The 23,556-nt window shown below is 38.9% G+C and overlaps 1 protein-coding gene across 17 annotated transcripts in view; it reads left to right on the forward strand.

The window, feature by feature from the left end:
- The first annotated feature begins 238 nt into the window (after positions 1–238).
- Positions 239–23,556, forward strand: part of Rbm26 (RNA binding motif protein 26) — a 65,647-nt gene continuing 42,329 nt past the window's right edge. For 9 of the 17 annotated variants that reach the window (XR_005092123.1, XR_005092125.1, XR_005092124.1 and 6 more), the window contains exons 1-5: positions 240–390; positions 16,907–17,025; positions 17,568–17,704; positions 22,119–22,207; positions 22,972–23,189. Coding sequence is in view for 9 of the 17 variants with exons in the window: in XM_037208337.1 (XP_037064232.1) it covers positions 320–390; positions 16,907–17,025; positions 17,568–17,704; positions 22,119–22,207; positions 22,972–23,189 (634 nt within the window). In the remaining 8 variants the exon portion in view is untranslated. Of the gene's footprint in view, positions 391–16,906; positions 17,026–17,567; positions 17,705–22,118; positions 22,208–22,971; positions 23,190–23,556 lie in introns of all 17 variants that reach the window. The other 8 variants (XR_005092128.1, XR_005092129.1, XR_005092130.1 and 5 more) reach the window with 2 other exon arrangements.

The following is a 23,556-nucleotide window of genomic DNA, read 5'->3' on the forward strand; positions in this document are numbered from 1 at the left end:
GAGGGAGCCGGGCAAGGGGGAGGGCCCGCGTCAACCGTTGCCGCCTCAGCCCGGGGCCGGGGTCCGCCGAGGGCCGGCTCCCCGGCGGCAGGCGGGCGGGCGCGTGGCCGGCGGCGGCGGCAGCGGCGGCGGCGGCGGCCCCGCCGAGCTGCTCGCCGAGCGCGGCTCGCGGGAACCTGCCACCGGCACCTCCCACCGCGGCCCACGCGGACGGCGGCGCGCGGAGGAGGGGGCGGCGGCGGCGGCGGCGGCGGCTGCGACTGCGACTGCGACCTGGGCGAGCGCAGGCGTGTGACCGGCCTCCTCGGGGCCGCGGTGCATGGTCTCTAAGATGATCATTGAAAACTTCGAGGCACTCAAGTCCTGGCTCAGCAAGACCCTCGAGCCCATGTGAGTACCCCGGGGAGCTGTCCTTGCAGGGATGCCACTGGCGGCGGCTGCAGCGGCGGCGGGGCGGGGTGGGGGGGACACGACGGGCACGGACCGGCGGCGGGCGCACAGATCGGTGCGGGTTTTCCTCGAAGTGCCCGTGGTGGAGGCCAGAGCGAAGAGCAGGGGTCCTGGGGCTCTGTTTCCATCCCCTTCCCTCCACCTTCGCGTCCAGATTCGAGATAGCAGAAGCTGGAGCTGTGCTTCATTTTTTTTTTTGTCGTTGAACTGATCTTTGAACCGGTGTCTACTGCTTTTGTTTTCCCGTTACACGTAGAGTGATACCAAACTTCCCCATACACCTGTGTTTGCTGAGGGCCTTCAAGTGGGTTTCTTTGCTTTTCATGAATGCTCGCAATACCATCATCCTGGCCATTGATTATTTTGCATTGTTTCTTTAAACGGAATGAATGGCTTTTATTAGGGATTAGGGCAGTTCGAGTTTAAACTTCAGGTTTCACTTACAGTCCCTTAAAGAAAGGCCACGTCTTCCATGTGGTGTCTGGTTCAGACGCACCTCTCTTAACTGATTGAAGATGTAACAGGTGCCAATGTGCCCTGTAAAACCCCCCTTTTGCACTCACACCCTACTCACTTGGAGAAGGGATAAAAAAAAATCAAGTTTCTCTATATATGGGATATTTAGCAGTTTAAGGAGGAATTCAGTAGTTCGTGCAACCGTTGAAATGTCTTAGGCTGAAAATTTTTAGGAATTTTTTATGGATTTATTCAATGCAAAACATAGGTAAATTTCTTTTCGGTATGGTTGATTTACAATGACAAGATGCAGCGGCAGATAATTCACCTATTTAATACATGTATTAAGATTTTACAATGTGCCGAGGGAGGCTTTGGGACTAGAACTTTAAAATTCCCAGGTTAACAAGATGCAATAAGAATCTATTTCAGCCATGACCAGTTATGGCCATTGAAATAGAGTAGAAGATCGTGTAAACGTGGTTAGGATGGGGGCTGCTGGAGCACTTGTTGGAAGCTGTCTGAGCAGGTAATATTTAACAAAATTAAAGAGGAGAAGGACCGTTCTGGGTGATAGTCTGAGGAAAGAAGTGTTTGCAGAATGAAGAGTGGATGGAAAGGCCTGGTAGAAGACATGATCCTTGATTTGTGTAGAGAAGAGAGGAAAGACAATGAAGTCACAAGTAGGCAGGGCCCAAATCATATGGGAGCTTTTAGGTCAGTGAGGAATTAAGATTTTATTTAACGCCGGGTGGTGGCGGTGGTGGACGCCTTTAATCCCAGCACTCGGGAGGCAGAGCCAGGAGGATCCCTGTGAGTTCGAGGCCAGCCTGGTCTCCAAAGTGAGTTCCAGGAAAGGCACAAAGCTACACAGAGAAACCCTGTCTCGAAAAACCAAAACAAACAAAAAAAAAGATTTTATTAACATATACTAGAAAGATAGGTTATTTAAAGCAGACCAGGACTGACTGGAGACGGAAGGGGAGGAAGAGTGAAATGAAGGGAGGCTATTTAGAAGGTATTGTAGAAAGAGAGACTGTATTGGATGATAGTGGAGACAGAACCAAATGTACTTCACAAATAGATCTGATAAAACTTGCTGATAGAGCAGGTGTGGAAGATAGGGAAAGAAAAATCAAGTATGATGGCCCAAAGTTAGTTTTAACAGCTGGATGGATGATGTAGGACCTGGAGTAGGGGTTATAAGGTGACCAGCTGTTGGTCTTAGCAGTTTAGTTGACTGGAACGGGATAGAGAGAAGTTCTATTTCAGAGAGCTGGAGGGGATAGCCTAGTGGTGACATATGCGGTGTGCAGAGCCATAGATGAAATCTTCAGTACCCTCCACCTCCAAATAAACAAAAAAGACCTTTGCTTTCAGTGGATGGGAGAGTAAGATGTATAGCAGGTGAGCCTGAGGACTAGCCTTGAACTGTGCCACTGCCACTCGCCTACAAGTTGTGTAGTATTGGATACGTTGCTTAACTCATTGCGTGTTTCCATCTTTGAAGAGGGAAAAATAGTGAATATATATAAAGAAAATCTTAGAATACTGCCCAGTTTGCAATTAGCACATTTCAGATCAACTTTATTGCATCTCTTGGTTTTTCACTAACCTACAACTTATATACTTAGTGTGTATGCTTCTGATCTTTTTAAATTAAAACAACAGCATGCTTATTGTAGCAAGTACTCAGATGTCTGTTACTTTCCAGGATTACAATAAACAGTTTCTGCTAGTAGAGTCTACACAGTTGGCCCTTTCTAATGTACATTATTGTACAGTAATTTAGCTCGGAATTCTTGTTCTTTTAATTTTCATGTGTTCTCTATTCTAGGTGATGATCTATGAAAGCTTAATTATTTACCGTCGTGGTTTCTAATGTTGGTTTCTTTCTTTCCTTTTCTTTTTTTTTTTTAGACAAGGTTTATCTGTGTAATAGAATAGCTCTGGCTGATCTGTAACTTGCTTTGTAGACCAGGCTGGCCATGAACTCAAAGAGATCTGCTTGCCTCTTTCTCCTGAGTGCTGGGATCAAAGCCATGCACCACCACTGCTGGGCAAATGTCTGTTTGTTTGTTGTTTATTTTGCTTTTTTATGTAAAGAGTTTTTTTTGCTTAGTGTTGACGTGTAATTATAAAATACATACTGTTTGAGAAAGTATTATATGAAGGACCATTATACAGTTTTTAGCTATTCATGACACTTTTCTTTTTTTTTTTTGTTTTGGGTTTTCGAGACAGGGTTTCTCTGTGTAGCTTTGGAGCCTGTCCTGGAACTCTCTCTGTAGCCCAAGCTGGCCTCGAACTCACAGAGATCCACCTGCCTCTGCCTCCTGAGTGTTGGGATTAAGGGCTTGTGCCACCACCGCCCGGCGACACTTTTTTTTTCTTGACAAACCTGAATTTTGAATGTATTAGCAGATTTTTGAGTACTTACTCTGTACTAATCAGAGTGGGAAATAGTATGTGGCAAGGTATGAAATAGCTGTTTTCATGTTAGGGAAGACAGATGCTGAACAAGTAATTATAATACTGTGTGTGGTAAAGAAGTCCAAAGTGCTTTGGAAATACACTAGGTAGATGTCAAGAAAGGCTTCTTTGAAATGGTAACATTAGATCTCAGCTTGGATGAAGAGCAGCTTTCTAGGTTTTGGAGAACAGACTGTATTGAATGTCCTAAAAATGAGTTGGGGGAAAATTGTTTGGAGGAAATGAATGAAATTGAAAAAGCAGAGGGAGAATAGAAATGGTTAGGGACAGGAGAGGAGCCAGATCACACAGGACTTTATTGAGTCACGTTAATAATTTTGTGGTTATTAAAGCTTTTTTAGGAAGCCTGGGTTAGGGTAGGTGAGTTTAGAGAGTGATGGAGAGTGAGGTATGCTGGGAAGCTTGGCTGCATTTCCAGCCTGAGTGACAGATGTGTGCATCTGTTTATTCCATTATAAGTTCTATAGTAGCAGAGTTCTGTTCTTTTTTCACAAGTCATTGAGAATTTAGATATTAAAATTTCCTCTTGAAGTATTTAGAATTGATGTCTTTTGGTTTCAGCCATCTGCTTAGTCAGTCCTCCCTCCCCTATTAATGTCTTTTTGGTAATGTGAAATCCTAACCCCCTTCCCCCCAAAATATGGTCTTTGTCATGGTGATTGGACCTTAAAGTTAGCATATAAATTAATGGGCTTTATTATGGCGTGTGTGTGTGTGTGTGTGTGTGTGTGTGTGTGTGTGTGTCTTTGTGTTTATTACTCCTCTCTAACTGGCCTTGACCCCACTCTCCCCATGTTGCATTCTCCTTTTCTACTCTCAGATAGTCTTCCCATCAGTGTACATACCATGTGTTCCTTTACCCTCTGTTCTCACCCTCTCCCTGCCTAAGATCTCTCTCACATGCTCACTTGGTCTCTGTCTCTTATACGCACATACATACTTAACACTTAGAGTCTGATGATGAGAGAAAATAAGTAGTCTTTTTCATTCTGAGTCTGGCCTGGTTCACTAAATATAGTGGTCATGATTTTATACTTTATGGATGAAAAAAATTCCTCTCTGTAAATGTACCACATTTCTTTAATCTGTTGGATATTTTGCTGGTTCTGTTTCTTAGGTATTTCTAATAGTGAAACAATAAATCTGGATGTACAAATGTCTCTGTGTTATGTTGAGTTAAAGTCCTTCTGGTGTGTACCTAAGTGTGGTATAGCTGCCCCTCCCCTCCCCTCCCTTCCCCTCCCCTCCCCTCCCTTCCCTTTTTCCTTTATCCCTTTCCTTTCTTTTTTCCTTTCCTTTGCCGCCCCCCCCCCCCCCCCCCCCATTGTCCCCGAGACAGGGTTCCTCTGAGTAACAGGTCTGGCGTCCTAGGATTCACATTGTAGACTATGGTGACCTCAAACTGCTGCCTTCTGAGCATTGGGATTAAAGGCATTCACCACCACTGCCTGGCTGTCCTTTGTTTTCTTGATCCTAGCCATTCTGCTTGGGGTGAGCCAGAATCTTGAAGCCAGTAGTCCTTATCAAGTATTTTTCCTACTGCTGTACACTTTATATTTTGAGACAAATTCTCTCATTAACTTGGAGTGCCTTGATTTGGCTAGGGTTAACTGACCAATGAGCTCTAGGGTCTGCCTGTTTACCACCCCAAACCCAAACTCTAATTTTTGTTTGTTTGTTTTTTGTTTTTTGAGACAGTTTCTCTGTAGTTTTGTTGCCTGTCTCTGTAGACCAGGCTGGCCTTGAACTCACAGAGATCCATCTGCCTCTGCCTTCCGAGTGCTGGGATTAAAGGCGTGCGCCACCACTACCAGGCCCAATCTCTAATTCATGTCTTCATACTTTTAAGGCAGACATTTTACTCATCTCTCTAGTCTCCTGAAAGCATTTTAATTTGTTTCTGTGGTTGTTAAGACTGTTATTGGCCGTTTGTATTTCTTCCTTTGAGAACCATCTCATTTATTGGTTGAATACTTTGTGGGTTTTTCAGTTGTTTATACAATCTAGTTATTAACCCTGTCCTGTTCTCTAGGTTGTCTCTTCACTCTGGTAATTGTTTCCTTTGCAGTACCTCTTCATTTCAGGTAATCTCATTTGTCAACTCGTGGGCTTATTTCTGGTGCTATTAGAGTACTTTTCAGAAGTCCTAGTGTGTAAATAAATCTTAGAGTGTTCTATCTGATTTTCTTCTAGCAAGGCTTCAGGTTTTTTTTAAAATTTGTTTGTTTTAAATAGAAAATTTTTCTTTCACTATTTTTTTTTTTTGTGGGCTTGTTACCGTATGTGGTAATTTTTAAAAAAATCGGATTTTTTTATATGAAGGGATTCCTCTAGATACAGTCAAATCCTTTAAGTTTTCAGAAAATAAAATTGTGAGACAGACTAATGCTCAGACTTTAGTTTTGTTGTAAAGATGGGAATGCCTTAGTTTTTCCTTCTGCAGCTGTATATTGCTGTGAAAGCAGGTTGTGTAAAAGAAAGAAAGCAAACTTGTTGACCTCATAGATCAGTGTTCTCATGTCTGCCATTCAGTTAGCTTAGGGATCTAGGCAAGTGAGCCTCCCTTTTCTTTACTGATAGAATTGGGGAGAATTGTTTCCTTGTACAATTAGAAGAGAATGAGACACATCTAAGAGTCTACTGCCTGCCCTCCTTCCGTCAATACTGCTTGATGAATACACGTAGCTTACAGGACTCCTACTGCTCCCACTAACATATGCATGCATTGCTGGTGTTCTTAATCCCTTTGTTTGAGAGTGTTCTCTCTGTTTTGCAGGTGATGAGACAATGAGGCACTGAAGTTAAGATACTAGCTCACAGTCAATTAAATTCAAGCCTTATTTATACTCTAGAGCAACACTTTTCAACCTGTGGATCTTGATCCTTTTGGGGGTCGAATGACTCTTTGACAGGTGTCGCTTAAAACTATTGGAAAACAGATATTTACATTATAATTCATAACAGTAGCAAAATTGCAGCTATGAAGTAGCAGTGAAAATAATTTTATGGTTGGGGTCATCACAGATTGAGGAACTGTATTAAAGGATCACAGCCTTAGGAAGATTGAGAACGGCTTGATTGAGCAGAACATGCACAGCTCCAAAGCCGTGCATGTAGTATGCTACTGCTGCATGGTAGTGGGGATGATATTTTCTTTCCATTATGGTATACTTTTCTTCTTCTTCTTCTTCTTCTTCTTCTTCTTCTTCTTCTTCTTCTTCTTCTTCTTCTTCTTCTTCTTCCTCTTCCTCTTCCTCTTCCTCTTCCTCTTCCTCTTCCTCTTCCTCCTCTTCTTCCTCTCCTCCTCCTCCCCCCCTTTTTCCTGAGACAGGGTTTATCTGTGTAACAGCCCTGGCTGTCCTGGAACTTGATTTGTAGACCAGGTTGGCCTCGAATTCACAGAGATCCACCTGCCTCTGCCTCTCGAGTGCTGGGATTAAAGGCGTGCGCCACCACACCTGGCATTACTTTTCTTTTTAAACTATTAGACTGTCATTCACAGTAACCCCTTTGAAAAGGAACAAGGTTCTAAAAGCATTACATACAATTTGAGAGATACTCCCTTGGAGTTTTTGTAGTACTTTTTTCTTTGCATATGTTTGCTATTAATAAGTACTTTAAAAAAACTCATTAAAATTTATTTTTTATATTGAATTATGGAAAAATTGTTTTTTTTGTGTTTGCATAATGATCTTTTTAGCCTAAACCTTGATTAGATTTTCTTCTTAATTTTTCCTCTACTGCTGAGTAGCTTCTTTGGCATAGTAAGTTAGTTTGCACATTAAGGAAGAAAGACTAAGCAAAAATAGCAAAAAAAAAAAAAAAAAAAAAAGAAAAAGAAAAGTATACCCATACTTTTCTTACAATTGCATTCTTGCTGGTTTCCACTTACTTCCTATTTTTATGAGCATCTAATTTCTGCAAAGCTAAACTTTCTTTGTGATTCTCTATCACATTGCTTATATTCACCCCTTTTCTCCACTTTTTAAATAGTAAAAATTCATTGACAGCTTATTCTATGCCGATCATTTTGCCTTTATTGAATGTGAACTGGGTTTTGTTAAAGATGACAAAGTGAACTCTTAGGACTATTTAGTAGCACACCTTACTAGCTATGAATATCTTTTTCTATCTCCTTTTGATATATGGCTCTCAAGGTCATATTCTATTGCCAAAGTCTGTTGCTTGAAATCTATGTGGTCTTTTGATAAAAATCCCAGAGCCAGATATTGGGGTAAATGCTGAGAGATCAGAGGAACAAAGGGACAAGGCACTGCCACGTCCCACCTCGCCAACTCCATGAATCCTCTGACCTGAAAGGGGTCCAGCCGAAAAGTCTCTCCAGCCAAAAAGCTTTTCAGTTGAAAAGGCCTTTAGCCAAAAGGGCTTTAGCTCCTGTCTCCTCACACCTTATATACCTTTCCCCGCCCAGCTAGATGACTTTCTTCCTAGTGCTGGCATTAAAGGCTTGTGCAGCTACTGTCTGGCCTCTGTGTTTAATCTAGTCCTCTGGTCTTCAGGCAAATTTTATTAGGGTATACAATATATCACCACAGCGATCCTATGTGAATATAGCCATTAAATGATGGTGCTGTTTTGATTCTGAAGCTTTGTATGGTGGTGCTTCTTGACTTTAGATCTTTTATATGTATATGTGTTGTATGTCAGTACTAAAATAGAGATCTGATGGGATCTGTTTTTCCCATAAACTTATCTGGGATCTATCTAGTTGGGGATTGACTCTTTCCAACATAACTCTTTAATCACTCTTGCATAACTTATGACATGCATCACATGCTACATACATGTTTAGTAGTTAACTGTTACTTGTTTTCACATCATTGTTGGAATCTGGCAGGTGAAAACCAACTTTGCCTCTTTTAGTTTGTCTTGTTCTAGGTAGCACCTAGAACAATGTGTGTGACATAGACTTCAGTATTAAATATATTAATTTACATTTCTTCTTTGTTGAATGACAAGCTCATTTGTATAAAATTAAACACTGTTACATTTTAGAGTAGCTGACATGAGCAGCATTAAAAATACATTCTTTGGGTCTATTTCTCTTTTTATTTCAGTATTTTGAACATCTATTTGCTTACTTGTGTGTGTGCTCAGGCACTGGCACATGGTGGCCGTTAGAAGACAGCCTGTAGGAGTGGATTCTTTACTTCCGTCTGGATTCTGAGGATTGGACTCAGGTCATCAAGCTGGGTGGCAAACACCGTTAGCTGCCTAGCAATCTTACCAGAACCCTCTTTATTTCATAGTACCTTCAGAATTAGGATTTTTTTTTTCCATTTTGTTTTTTCCTAGCAGGCTGGTCTTATTCTTACCCAAATCTGGAATTTACATGTATTTGCCACTGTGCCAGGCTAAGATTAGAAGTTTAAAGCTTAAAGTTAGTTAAAATAGTTTAGTAATTTTTTTTTTTTTGGACATAGAGCACTGATGAGTTCATTTTTACTAAAGAAAATGTTGAGTGTTTCTGTGCAAGGCAGCTCTGTTCATGGAGCTAGACAAAAGTAATAATTCTAATTATATATTAATTTAGTGGGAGAGCTAATACTGTGTAATTCATTATTGGCCATGATACTTATGTCCATTATTTTATTTCTTTATCTTGATAAATGCCTCTCAAGACCATATTTTATTGCTGAATCCTATTTGAATTTTCCATTTGAATTTTGAGTTTACTAAATTTAGTGGTGTGTGTGTGTGTGTGTGTGTGTGTGTGTGTGTGTGTTTTAGCACTTTGACTGCCTTATGGTACTTCTCAAATAAAATTACTTAACATCCATAAACCACAAGATAGGGAAAGTATTGGGAGCAAAATGGATATATTACCTTGGTTGGTGTATACATGTGGAAAATGGCTAAGTCAGGCTTGAACAAATTTCCTACCTTTTCTTCCTCCTTTCTTTCCAAAGAGAATGAATGAGATGACGTGGGTGAAGTGGGTGAAGATAAACCTTTCTTACCAAATTTATTACCCTCTTACTACCATATTTTTGTGAGAAAAAAATTATTTTTAGTGTATGCCTTAGTTAGGGTTACAGTTGCTGTGATGACACTTTGCAATACAACTTGAGGAGGAAAGGGTTTCTTTGGCTTGCGGATCCTGTAGTATAGTCACAGTTGAGGGAAGCCGAGGCAGGTACTCCAACCAGGGGGGACCTGGAGGCAGGAGCTGATGCAGAGGCCATGGGGGAGTGCTGCTTACTGGCTTGTTCCACCTGCTTTCTTGTAGAACCCAGGGCCTCCAGCCCAGGGAAGTCCCCACCTACAAGGGGTTGGGCCCTCCCAATAACTAATAACTAATTAAGAAAATATGCTAAGGCTGGCCTGCTTTCACCCAGTTTTGCAGTTGAGGTTCCTTTCTTCAATGACTAGCTGTGTCAAGTTAACATAAGACTAGTCAGAACGATGTTCAAATAATCATTTGTACCAAGAAAAAGCTTATTTTTTATTTGATTTCTGTTTGTAAACAGTGTAGTTTGAGATTTCCTAGTGCACCTTTCTGAAATATATTACATATAAGCAATATTTTATAGTTTTCACTGGTGAGCTTTACAAAAAAAAGATTTTTTTCTATGTCTTATAGTTAGCATTTAAAGATTTCATTTTGCATCTGTTATTAGTATTTAGAAATATAATTGATATATATTATTAACCCATTTTTCTGAAACATTTGGCTTGCTTCAGATTTACTAAGATTGCTTTTTAGTGGGAGTCTTCAGGCCACTACAGATGTGAACTAAAGGGGATAGTGGGAACTCAACTCCTTTTCTTCTTTCTTGTTCACTTCTCAGCTGTGAGTAAGTGAGCACTTTCTGTTTGCCATGTAGTCTCTACTTGATGTGCTAGCCCGCCATAGGACAAAAAGCTGCTTTTGCAATTGTGTGGGTCCCATCTTAAGGTACTCATCTAATCCTAATTATTTCTCAAAGGCCCACACCTCATAATACCTCACAGTGAGGATTATTTTCCACTTTCAGTAGAGACACCTAAGCCATAGCAGGTGAATAATATTTAAGAAAAATTAGACAGTTTCTTAAATTTTTTTAAGTTAATCACTGTACAGTAAGAATGAGAACTTTCCTGAATTCTTTAGAATGAAAAGCAAAGTGCTTTTCACATTTTGTCCTTGCACATTCAGTACCTACATAGTTTTTCTACTTTTTAATTTACTATCCCATGGTTTATGTCACCATTTTGTTCTTATCTTTAGGGTTGTTTTCTATATTTTGTTCATATAAATAATTCTGCAATGGACATTTTCTCCTATGTAGTTTCCATGTGGGTACATATTGTATTAGGAATTGACTAATACTGCTTTTGAAAACTTTATTAAGAAGTAGACCAGGCTGGCCTCAGACTCACAGAGAGTGCTGGGATTAAGGCGTGGGTCAAACACCCAGTTTAAAATTTCGATTTTTTGAAAGAGTAATCCTAAGTATAGAATATAGAATTATGACTTTGATACCAATTAGGTATTTTCATGAACATAAAAATAAAAAATTGCTGGCTGGTGATGACGCACGCCTTTAATCCCAGCACTTGGGAGGCAGAGGCAAGCGAATCTCTGTGAGTTCAAGGCCAGCCTGGGCTACAGAGTGAGTTCCAGGAAAGGTGCAAAGCTACACAGAGAAACCCTGTCTTGATAACCCCCCCCCAAAAAAAAAATTGGTCAGAACAGATGTGGGTTTATATCTGTGTTCTAAAGCTATTGAGATAATATATTTAAATTTTAATTCCCACCCCAGGTAACCTCCAGCTCCTCTCTTTGAAGATTATTGAAAATGGAAGGTTGGGTTGAATTCCATCAGTTATCTTCCACTGGAAATCTTAAAAAGTTCAGAATAATTGAACAGGACAAATACCTGTAACTGGAGTATTCCTGTGTCCACCTAGCTCCTGTAGCTGCTCAGGCTCAGCCAAAACACACAGAGACTTATATTATTTACAAACTGTATGACCTAATGGCTCAGGCTTCTTGCTAGCTGTTCTTATATCTTAAATTAACCCATTTCTATTAATCTGTAAGTTGCCACGTGGCTCGTGGCTTACTGCTATCTTTACATCTTGCTTCTCATCACAGCGGCTGGCAGCGTCTCTCTGCCTCAGCCTTTCACCTCCCAGAATTCTCCTCTTTCTTTGTCTCGCCTACACTATCCTTCCTGCCTGGCTACTGGCCAATCAGTGTTTTATTTATCAATCAATCATAGCAACATATATTCACAGCATACAGGACATCCCACAGCAAATATCTTTTTTAAAAATACTGTAGTGGAAGCTGGGTGATGGTGGTGCATGCCTTTCATCCAATAGCTCTCTGAGTTTGAGGCCAGCCTGGTCTACAGTGCGAGTTCCAGGACAGCCATGGAGAAACTATAGTGGAATGCCTGTGTTTTCTGTACTGTCATTACAATTTTGACATTGTTAAGTTAAAATACAAATAGATAAGCATGCTAGACAATTGCTTGTAGCTTTTTTTTTTTTTTAGGCTCAGTCTGATTATAGTTTAAATTATTAAGTCAGTTTAATTATTTTCAAGAATTTTATTGACTTTTCTCCATTTCTTTTAATTTCATCATTGAATATGTACAATTTCTTCCTCATCTAGAAGAGACTAATGCTCTTAATAGCTACTCCTATGGTTTCTTTTTACATTATTCAAAATGTTTCTCTTTTGTGTGTATGTATATGGGCATGTTTGTTTGCCTTTGTGTGCATGTGTCAGTCAGAAAACCGCTTGTTGGATTATCTTTATGCACTGAACCCTCTCACTGCCCCATTCCTGTGCTTCCAGGGGTAGGAAGCTGGGCCTTTACAACTCCACAAGGTTTAAAACTAAAAATGTATTCTTACTAGTTGTATTAAGTTTTATTAAGATATTGATGAAGTTTTAGTCTTAGGCTTTTAAGTAATTTTGTGAATGACTATTAATCTGGATAATTTGTCAAAAGTCACTGAAGCTGTTATTCTGATGGGAAATTCAGATGTTTTATGTTCATTTTGCTCCTTTTTGCTGGAATCTTTCTTTGGTGTCAACTCTTCTCCTACCTTGGGTTCTTTGTGTTGAGTTCTGCTTGCCTGGGCTGCCCTTTTCCCAGTCATGAAGTGCGTGCGCTTGCAGTCACTGCTGATCCTTGTAAGAATTCAGCCACCGAGTAGGTGATAGGAAGCCATCTTATTTACCTCTGGAAGAATGTCCAGTGCTCTTAACCACTGAGTCATTTCTCCAGTCCAAAGTACATTTTGAAAAGAAATTTTCATGAAATTTTTTATGCACCATTAAAATACCTCCCCCCATTTTGATTATAACTAACTTCAAGTATTGGTTAAAAAAAGAAGTAGAATTATGAGAAAAATTGATTTATAGTTATTGAGTAACAAGTTACCTGGGCACTTAGCAACAAAGTAGGTATTTATGATCTTGAAGCTTTTATGTGTCAGGTTAGTTGATATTTCTGTCTCTCGTTGGATTGTGGTCAGATTGTTGGAAATAAAATTTGGGTTCTCTTTGGACTTCAGAATCTGCTTCAAGGCTTATTTACATGTACTGTTTGCAAGACTCGGCAGTTCTCTGCTAGCCATTGCCTTGCATCCTCATTTCATTGTCCTAGCATAGTCTCCATGATGCTGCTTGAGTGCTCTTGGACGTTGAATATGATTAAAAAGGTGACAGACAAAGCAAGGGAGATGCCACAATGCCATTTTCACTCTAGCCCAGAAGAAAGACCTGCCATAATGCCTGCCATGCTCAGTTCATCAGCAGGCCTTCAAACTGATGTATTACTCAAGTGGGGAGAGAATTAGGTGGTAACTCTTTGAAGGGAGGAATGAAGAACTGGTGGATGTTATTTTAAAATTACCACAATGATATAGACTGAGAATTCCTTACAGTCCAGGTAATAAATGTTTTTCTTCTTTTGGTGTGTGATGTGTATGTGTTTATATGAGTGTGTACACATGGCATGTGGAAGCTGTAGGTCTATGTTGATGGTCTCACTCCACCTGACTTTTTATTTTATTTTTATTTTTTGAGACAGGATCTTTCCCTAAACCTGGAGCTCATTGATTTAGTTAGGTTGGCTAGCTGGCCACAGCTACAGGAGTCTGCCTGTGCCTGTGCCTACAGTGCTGGAGTTCTAAATATGCCACGGCAACATTTTGTTTTGTTTTTATTTATGTATTCATTTTTATGTGAGTGCTAGATAACTGAACTCGGGTCTTCATGCTTGTGCAGCAGGCACTTTGTGGACTGAGCCATCTCCCTAGCGTTTGTGTTTTTATTTTGTTCTGTTTTGAGATAGGGGTCTCTCTATGCAGTCTTGTCTGTCCTGGAACTTGCTATGTAGTCTAGGCTGACCTTGAATGCAGAGATCCACTTGCCTTTACCTCCTGAGCACTCTGACCAAAGGTGTGCAATGCCATGCCTAGCTAATCTTTTGTTACTTCGATCCCTTACTATCATATATATTTAAAAATTACTGTTAAATTTCTGTATCATCAGTATCTTTAAGGAAAATCTTTTTTATTTACATTGTTGTATGAATTAAGTAGTTGTTTTTGTGCTAAGCCTTCACTTTAAATTTAAAGCTAGGTATCTGTTTCTGAGTTAGGGTTTCATTGAATGGATATTAGAAGGATCCTGGAAGCAAAGGCATGAGTGTGGGAATTTGGGGAATTTAGAGGCTTTGTGAAATAGTGGTTTTTGAAAAATATGCTGGGAAGGGTAGAGTGCAGAATGTGAACTGAACTGGGTTGCAACTAAGGCTGTTGAGAGGTTAAAAAGAAAGCTATGGTGGAGTTTTACAGAAAATAATATGGAAAGTGGATAGAAGTTTGTGGTTGTAACACTAGGCATTTAGAGAAATGACTAGTTGATTATCTGGTTTCTGGGCATTTCATTGTAAAGGGGGAGTCTTCTACAGTGGTTAGAAGTGTGAACTTTAGAGTAGAATATTTTAGTTTTAAATAATGGCTCATTTACTTCCTTGCTTAGCAGTCTTAGGAAACCTGCTTAGCTCCACCCCACTTCAGGTTTTTCAGTAAAGTGAGAGCCTTCCATGTATGTAATAGAGCTAGCCAGGTTTATGGAACAGAATGAATTCAGTAAAGCTAGCTATTGCTATTATTTTGTTTAATTTGTAACATGATTCTTAGTTAAATAACACATTTTATTTAGTTTAAGAATTCCTTGCGGGGCTGGAGAGATGGCTCAGAGGTTAAGAGCATTGACTGCTCTTCCAGAAGTCCTGAGTTCAATTCCCAGCAACCACATGGTGGCTCACAACCATCTGTAATGAGATGTGGTGCCCTCTTCTGGCCTCCAGTCATACATGCTGTATACATAATAAATAAATAAATATTTTTTTTAAAAAAAGAATTCCTTGCTTTTTTGAATTGGACAAACATGATTCAGGCATCAGAGAATTCCTTTCTGACCTGGTCTCTCCTTTACTTGGAACCTGCTAAGGCTTCCTCACACAAGTAACCATAATTATTAGTTTATACTTATGCATATGTATTATTTGTCTGTAACAATCCATATATATAACCTCTTTCTTTGTGAATGGTAGCATATTGTTTACTCTTTCTTTCTTTCTTTCTTTCTTTCTTTCTTTCTTTCTTTCTTTCTTTCTTTCTTTCTTTCTTTCTCTCTCTCTCTCTCTCTCTCTCTTCTCCTCCCCTCCTCCTCCTCCTTCTTTTTTTTTTTTTTTTTTTTTTTTTTTTTTTTTTTTTTTTTGAGACAGGGTTTCTCTGTGTAGTTTTTGGTGCCTGTCCTGGAACTTGCTCTGTAGATCAGGCTGGCCCCCAACTCAGAGAGATCCGCCTGCCTCTGCCTCCCAAGTGCTGGGATTAAAGGTGGGCCACCACCGCCCAACTGTTTACACTTTTATATACCTTACTTTTAACATTTAAAACGTTGCTTTTTCTAAGTCTATTCTTTTTGGTATTCTGTTGCTTGTCATTTTCATATGTGAATTGAGCGTAATTAATATTTCCTGTTCTCTTTAAACGGCCATTCCTTCCTAACCTCCTGCCTCTGTTTCATAGTTGGTCTTAATTATAGAAACTTAGTGCTAGAGGAGTTTATCTTTTTGCTTTAACTCATCAGTTCTCAACTTGTGGGTCATGATCCCTCTGGAGGTTGAAGGTTGGAAAACACAAATATTTACATTATGATTTATAACAGTGGCAAAGTTACAGTTGTGAAGTAGCAACAAAATAAGTTTATGGTTGGGGAACAACATGAGGAACTGTGTTAAAGGGTTACAACATTAGGAAGATTGAGAACCATTGTTTTAATTACTGAACTTTTAGTCCTATTTTTCTTGACTCTTCATTCTGAAGATCGTGTTTTTATACAGTGGTATTACTCTTTCCTGACAAGAAGTTTGTGTTGTAAATACAACTCAGGTTTTTTCTTTAATGCTAATAACTGTCTGTAGTGGGTTTATGTTTTTAGTTTCATATTTAATGTGTTATTTTTTAATATAACTTACTTTTAAAAAAAGATTTATTTATTTATCATGTGTACAGTGTTCTGCCTGCATGTGTGACTGCAGGCCAGAAGAGGACACCAGGTATCATTATAGATGGCTGTGAGCCACCATGTGGTTGCTGGGAACCACACAGGACGTCTGGAAGAATAACAGTCAGTGCTCTTAACCTCTGAGCCATCTCTCTAGCTACCCCTCCCCCAACTTAGTTTTTAAAGATAGTTACCAAATTGAATACCACTGGTGCATAAATTCCTTTCCTTGTTTACTTGAATGCTATTTTTATAAAAATCTAAAATCCTAATGCATTTGATTAAATTTCTAGACTTTCTTTTTTGTGGTTTTACATATTGTCAGGGGTGATTTATTTGTGTGTGCGTGTGTTTTATGTGCAGAGTGTTCTGTCTACATTTGTATATATGTGTGTGTACCACACCTTGGAGATCAGAAGATGGCATTCAATCCTCTTGAGTGGAGTTACAGATGGTTTTGAGCCTCCATGTGAATTCTGGGAACTGAACTGGGGATTGCAAGAGCAAGTGCTCTTAACCACTAATCCATCTCTCCAGCTCCAATGATATGCTTTCAAGAAATTATGTTTTTAAGGCTGGGCGGTGGTGGTGCATGCCTTTAATCCCAGCACTCAGGAGGCAGAGCCAGGTGGAACTCTGTGAGTTTGAGGTCAGCCTGGTCTACAGAGTGAGATCCAGGACAGGCACCAAAACTACATGGAGAAACCTGTTTCAAAAAACCAAAAAAAAAAAAAAAATAAATAAAAAAAATAAATAAATAAATTATGTTTTCAAGAAGTGATGCAGCATATAAAATATATTAACATAAGGAAAATATTCATTCAGGGCCTTTCATGAGCCTAGTGTTTTTATATATATTAACTCAATTACATGTCATATTTTGTGAGTTATAACTTAGTTATAGACGTGAAGTCATTTATGGCTAAGTTTCTTTCATTATTATTATTATTATTTTTTCTTTAGCTGTGATGCCGATCCATCAGCCCTAGCAAAATATGTTTTAGCTCTGGTAAAGAAAGACAAAAGTGAGAAGGAATTAAAGGCATTATGCATTGATCAGCTCGATGTATTTCTTCAGAAAGGTAATACCTTTGGTTTTAAAATACTATTTGAATAAGTTATTTAAAATAATATTATGTACAAAATAGTAAAGGAATTTAGCCCCTGGTTGTGTTAGCTGTAACAGCGTTGAATACACATAAGACTGTTTTTATATTTATGGTTTCTTTCCTCAATATCTTTTATACTTACTTTGTTACATAGATTAACATATTAAGAAAACAACTGCCTATTTTAGACAATACTAAAGAAACTTCTTGAAATATTTAGAGCATATTTTTCTACTTTGTTGTACTTTTCCCACATCTAGATAATGGCTAGTTTTGGGGTCTGTGTATTGGATGTGCTACATGTCAAAGAATAGTCATGGATGGGAGCAGCTGGCCAAGAGGCTTTTGTCATTCTAATCTTGAAACTTGAATGAATCATTGTCAGGGAACTTGTACCGATATATACTACTTGGAAAGCTATTGGTCAGGATGTTAAGAAACTTGATGTGTAGAACTGGGGAATTAAAGTCTTAATAAATATCTTTTGTTCTGTGAATTTTTGGTTTTATTTCTAGAGACACAAATATTTGTGGAAAAACTTTTTGATGCTGTGAACACAAAGAGTTATCTACCTCCTCCAGAGCAGCCATCGTCAGGAAGCCTGAAGGTAGACTTTCTTCAGCACCAAGAAAAAGATATAAAAAAAGAAGAGGTGAGAATTCATTGTATTGTGTTGGTTCCTTAAGTTCACAGAAGGAATAATCAGTTGAGTTTTTTCTGCATTTTTGTATTCAGTGTCCTAAATACCTGTTCCTAAGTTCAGGGACTTCTCTAGGAGTACTTAGTGAACTTAGAATTTAGTTGTAATCATGCCTGTGGTTTAGTTAATGCAAAAGAATTAAAAGTTCAGCAAAGAAAAACAGTTTGAAAGGAAGTTGGTGGCAAACAAGTGTGAGCATCTGCACTCTGGAGTCATATGGAATGTGCTTAATTCCCTAGACACGAGTTGTAGCAGCAGCATGTATTGTAAGGAAGAAGTCAGAGACTTACTGCTCACTCTTTTGACTTAAAAAAATTATTCTGTTTATGGGTGTTTTGCCTGGGTGTTTGTGTGTACCTAGTGCGTATAAGCCAAAAGAGGGTCTCAGAGTGCCTGGAACTGGAGGTGTAGATTGTTGTGAGCCACCATGTAGGTGCTGGGAGTTGAACCCAAGTCCTCTGGAAGAACAGCAATGCTCAGTTGGATTATTTGGATTATTCATCTTCTGCCTAACATATAACAGAATTCCAGACTGCCAAGAGAAAAGCAAGTGTTGGTGTAAACTATTGTATTTTCACAAACAAGTACAGTGAGCCATTCTTAAAAGGAAATGGTGGAGACACTGTAGATCCCAAAGTTTTCAGAGGGTAACTGAAGACCAGTCTTATAAGTAGGCCTTTTTATAGCTTAGCATTTTGGGTCTGCTTTGCACTCTTCTGTATCATCTGTGGTCATGGAGTCTTAGAGCTTGTGTTCTTTGAATCTCATTAGGATGACTGGAAATTTGTTTGTGTCTGCCTTTCACATGTTTAGTCAGAGAATATTTTCAAGGTAGTCAAACAGGAACTTTTGCAAAGCAATAGAGATGACTTCATATTTCAATTTTTGGAAGTTTTAATTGCATTTTATAATTTGTATTTACATTTGCTTAATAGCCTGAATAATTTAGATTTTTTTTCAGTTTGATAAAAATTAACATGACCTCGGGTGGTTGTGCCAGAGGAAACATAGCTGGCCTTCTTCATACTATGATGTTTTTTGTATTCAGCTGGTTTTAGTTGAAATAAGTGTTGGTTTTGGTTTTCTTGGGACAGGGCCTATGTATTCCTAGCTTGACTGAAAATTGAAGTGTATACTAAGATGATCTCCAGTTCATTAACAATTCCCTTGGCTCTGCCTTCTCCTGTCACCACACTTGACCCAGCCTTTAACATTTTATTTTTAATGATATTCATGCTTTTGTGTCTGTGTGTGGGTATTGGCACGTGAGTGCCATTTCCCACAATCGGATCTCCTGAAGTTGTAGGTGGCTCTGAGTTGTCTGGCATGGGTGTTGGGAACCAGCCTAAGGTCCTCTACAAGTGCAGTATAGCCCCTACATACCAATCTTACTACAATTTTGGTTCTCTGTTTATATACTCCATGATGTTGAGAACGTTAATTTCTTGAGCTTGGTTTTATTTAGCTGTGAAATAGAGATGTTACAGGGTTATAGCGAGGGACAAGTAAAATAATGTCTATACAGCAGTTGGTATACTGCTTGGCACATGGCAAGTTCTTAGTAAATGATAGTGCCATTACTGTTGGGAGAGTCTTTTGGTCTTTTTCCTTCCTCCTAATCTGTTCTCAGATTATATAAGTAATACAGTTTATTATATAATGATAGATACATATTAATGTGTAATAATTCTCAGAATTATTTTTCATCTCTGTACCTGAGTATATATATTTTTATACACATGCACACACATGGTCTAGTTAGTTTTAGCTGCAGGAGAGGATCATAACGTACTTCTATGACTGTCTTGTAATACCTGACAGCGGAGTGGATACAATGTAAGCAGGACACCATTGCACTGATCATCACTTCTTCCATATGGAGACATAACATTATGAAACTTGCCCGCTGGCAGAAGTTTGGGTTGCTTGCAGTTAATTGTGTGTGTGTGTGTGTGTGTGTGTGTGTGTGTGTGTGTGTGTGTACTCAAGTGTCCACAGTTACAAACACACATAACATATGGGAAGGGAGAGAGTGTTGAGGGTAAAATCAAGCAGCACCTGACACCGGTGACATTCTGTGTCAGCTTCTGAAATATCTGGAAATACAGGTGCATGTTACTTTATCTAGCTTTAAATTCTATTTGAATTCTCAAGAACTCTTGAGTTAACTCTGGGTCCTTGTCCCAGTGCATGATGATAACAAAGGTTTAGTATCCTATCTGTTGCTGAAGTTGTTATTTTTAATATTTTTCTTGACCAGTTGTGGAAGGTTTTTGTAGATGAGCTTTCAGAATTACTAAAATGCCACATGGTGTGGAAACACCAAAATTTCTGTTTGGGCATGTATTATAGGATATTGCTCTGTGTGTGCATGTGCGCGTGCAAAATATGTTGTTGTGTATGTTTGTAGGATGGAGTGTTAACTTGTTTTGCTTGAAAACAAATAGAAGGCAGAAGTGCACCAGGTGATCTGGATATCCTTGGGCTTATAATACCCACACTTGAGGCTGAGATGGAAGGTTTTTAAGTTTCAGGCCAGCCTTGGGTACACAGTGCATACAAGTCTTAAATAAAACTGCATCAGATAGATTTTGGTAATATTCGGTTTTTGTATGAAATGGCAAGAGAATTTGAAGTGGTTCGGAAGAGAAAAACAATTGATGGGGGTGCAAATTGTTGAAAGTGCATTTCTCCAATTTAGGTTTTTTTTTTTTTTTTTTTTTAAAGATTTATTTATTTATTATGTATACAGAGTTCTGCTTACATGCATGCTTGCAGGCCAGAAGAGGGCACCAGATCTCATTACGAATGGTTGTGAGTCACCATGTTGTTGCTGGGAATTGAACTCAGGACCTCTGAAAGAACAGCCAGTGCTCTTAACTGCTGAGCCATCACTCCAGCCCCCCAAGTTAGATTTTTGATAGGTTTTTATTTAATTAATTCATGTGGCAAACATTCCATACTAGTGGGCTTTTTTTTTTTTTTTTTAAGTATAACCTAGAGGGATGCTGGGAAGGCTGACATAAACTTGGATATATGTAGATGTATCCAATCGTCTTTTTAAAATAAAAAACACAGAGCCAATGTAAAAGAGAGAAAGCCGAGAGGTCAGAGCTCAGAGATAAAATCTTACCTCCTGCAGTGCTCCTAACTTCCCCGAGAGAGCTACTTTCTGTTTGTCTGTGTTTAAATAGTCTTTCTGTTCTGCCTTCTCATTGGTTCTAAACCCAACCACATGACTGCCTCATCACTGCCTGTAAGTACCGCCCTCCAGGTCTTAAAGGCATATGTCTCCAATACTGGCTGTATCCCTGAACACACAGAGTCTACCTAGCTCTTCTAAACATCACGCTCTTGTTATGGCTCTAATAGCTCTGACCCCAGGGCAACTTTATTTATTAACATAAAATTAAAATTACATTTCAGTACAAATAAAATATCACCATAGATATATGTACTCATAGATTGTCTACATCAGAATTTCTTTATGTCCTTACTTAAAATGCACAATCTTCAAAGCCCTGGAATATTTACAGAATCTATTATTAATATTCTGAATTTGTCTAACTTCTAAGTTTTTTCTAATCACATACTAGTGTCCTATGGAATCAGTGTTGTGAGAAGTATAATTTGGATAGTGTAGTAATGACTAAAGGCATATTCTTTCTAGTAGCTATAAAATTGAGGCCACCTATAGGAAACAGTAATATATAGCTGACATGATGCTCTAAAATGATTGTTTCATTTTGTATTATTATTTGTATATCTTACTAAAAACTTTCATTTTGTATATTATTTTCTTTTTTTTTTTTTTTGGTTTTTCAAGACAGGGTTTCTCTGTGTAGCTTTGCGCCTTTCCTGGAACTCACTTGGTAGCCCAGGCTGGCCTCGAACTCACAGAGATCCGCCTGGCTCTGCCTCCCGAGTGCTGGGATTAAAGGCGTGTGCCACCACCGCCCGGCTGTATATTATTTTCTTGTGTACTTTTTTTTAATGACTTGTTTAGTACTAATGTGTTCTCTGTTCTATAATGTGAAACCAAGTCTACCAAACAGAAGCATGAATGTTAGACTTTTGATATAAGGAAGAAATTGGCTTTCATATGTTAAAATGAAGACATTTGCTTAAAATATTTTTTGCTGCTGTTATCTAAAGTAAGGGTTTATGATTTTATTATTCAGTTTATCTTTTGGCAGACAGTTACAAGTTACAGGTTAAGGGTTGTATTTGATAGAGAAAGTAATTTTCCTTGAATATTTGTAAAAATTTTGTTTCTGCTACATAAATTAAGATTAATATTAAGTCATTGAAATAGTAACATGGCAAAGAATTACTGTTGATAAAGTTGTCCAATTTTTTTTATTAGCTCACAAAGGAGGAAGAGCGAGAGAAGAAGTTTTCCAGAAGGCTAAATCATAGTCCTCCCCAGTCAAGCTCCCGATACAGAGACAATAGGTGATTTGTCGAGACATTCTTAATGTTTAGATTTTATTTTTTATTATTTAGACTGGTTATATTTTACAAAGGTACAAGTAGCATTTACATTTTCTGTGTTCTTTTGGAATTTTCTTGTTTTGAGATAGGACCTTGCCAATTAGGTGGCATACGACTCAGGCAGTCTTGCCTCTGCCTCCTGAGTGCTGGGATTACACTGCAGGCATGTGCTGCCATCACCCAGTACTGCTGCTCTGTTAGTGGTTCAGCAAAGTAAAACGAGGTCCCTTCTACCAAGAATGTCTAGGTCCACTGTATGTGCGGGGAGTGAGATTAAGTTGTTAGGGATATTGCTCTTCCTAACTTCAAATCCAGTGACTCTTAATGAGGGATTTTATTTGGGGCTTTTTTTTTAAGATTTCTTTTGTGGGGTGGGGTGGGGGTTAAAGATTCCCTTTAGTGTGATTAAATTATTTTGCCTATTGTGGCTTCAAAAGCATCAAGACTGATACAGGTGATACTTGCAAATGTGATTGTATGTCTATAAGATGCATGTAGATGTCTGTAGATACATAATTGACTAGATATTGTACAAAAGACTAAGAATTAAGGGACGAGTTGATTTTCTTTTAAAAAGCTTTTAGAATAAGTAATCTGAGTTTTCAGTTTTTGAAGTTGTCTTGGTTTGTATCATGATAATGATACAAGTTACATATTTGGAGGTTTTTTCCCCCCGTACATTTACTTCAGCATTATTCACATAAAAGTAACGATACATTTTTTAGAAGCCGTGATGAGAGGAAAAAAGACGATCGTTCTCGAAAAAGAGATTATGATCGAAACCCTCCTCGAAGAGATTCATACAGAGACCGGTATAACAGAAGGCGAGGGAGAAGTCGCAGTTACAGCAGGAGTCGGAGTCGAAGTTGGAGTAAAGAGAGGCTTCGCGACAGGGATAGAGATAGAAGCAGGACGAGGAGCAGAAGCAGGACACGAAGCCGGGGTTAGTAATCCATGTGTTTGTGATTTGGTTGTAGTCCTTTACTGCAAGAATCCTTTGTGCTGCTCAGTGTATTGTCTTTTACCTTTCCTGTCTGCCTGCTCTGCCTCCCAATGCTGGGATTAAAGGCGTGCACCACCGCCTAGCTTCCTACTATGGTTTTTAGAATGCCCCTTTCTTTGTTTCTTTCTCTCTCTCTCTCTCTTTCTTTCTTTCTTTCCCTTCCTTCCTTCCTTCTTTCCTTCCTTCCTTCCTTCCTTCCTTCCTTCCTTCCTTCCTTCCTTCCTTCCTTCCTTCCTTCCTTTCTTTTTCTTTGTTTTTTTGTTTTGTTTTGTTTTTTCGAGATAGGGTTTCTATGTGTAGTTTTGGT

This window comes from Peromyscus leucopus, chromosome 9 (assembly GCF_004664715.2).
Source record: "Peromyscus leucopus breed LL Stock chromosome 9, UCI_PerLeu_2.1, whole genome shotgun sequence".
NCBI classification, from domain to species: domain Eukaryota; kingdom Metazoa; phylum Chordata; class Mammalia; order Rodentia; family Cricetidae; genus Peromyscus; species Peromyscus leucopus.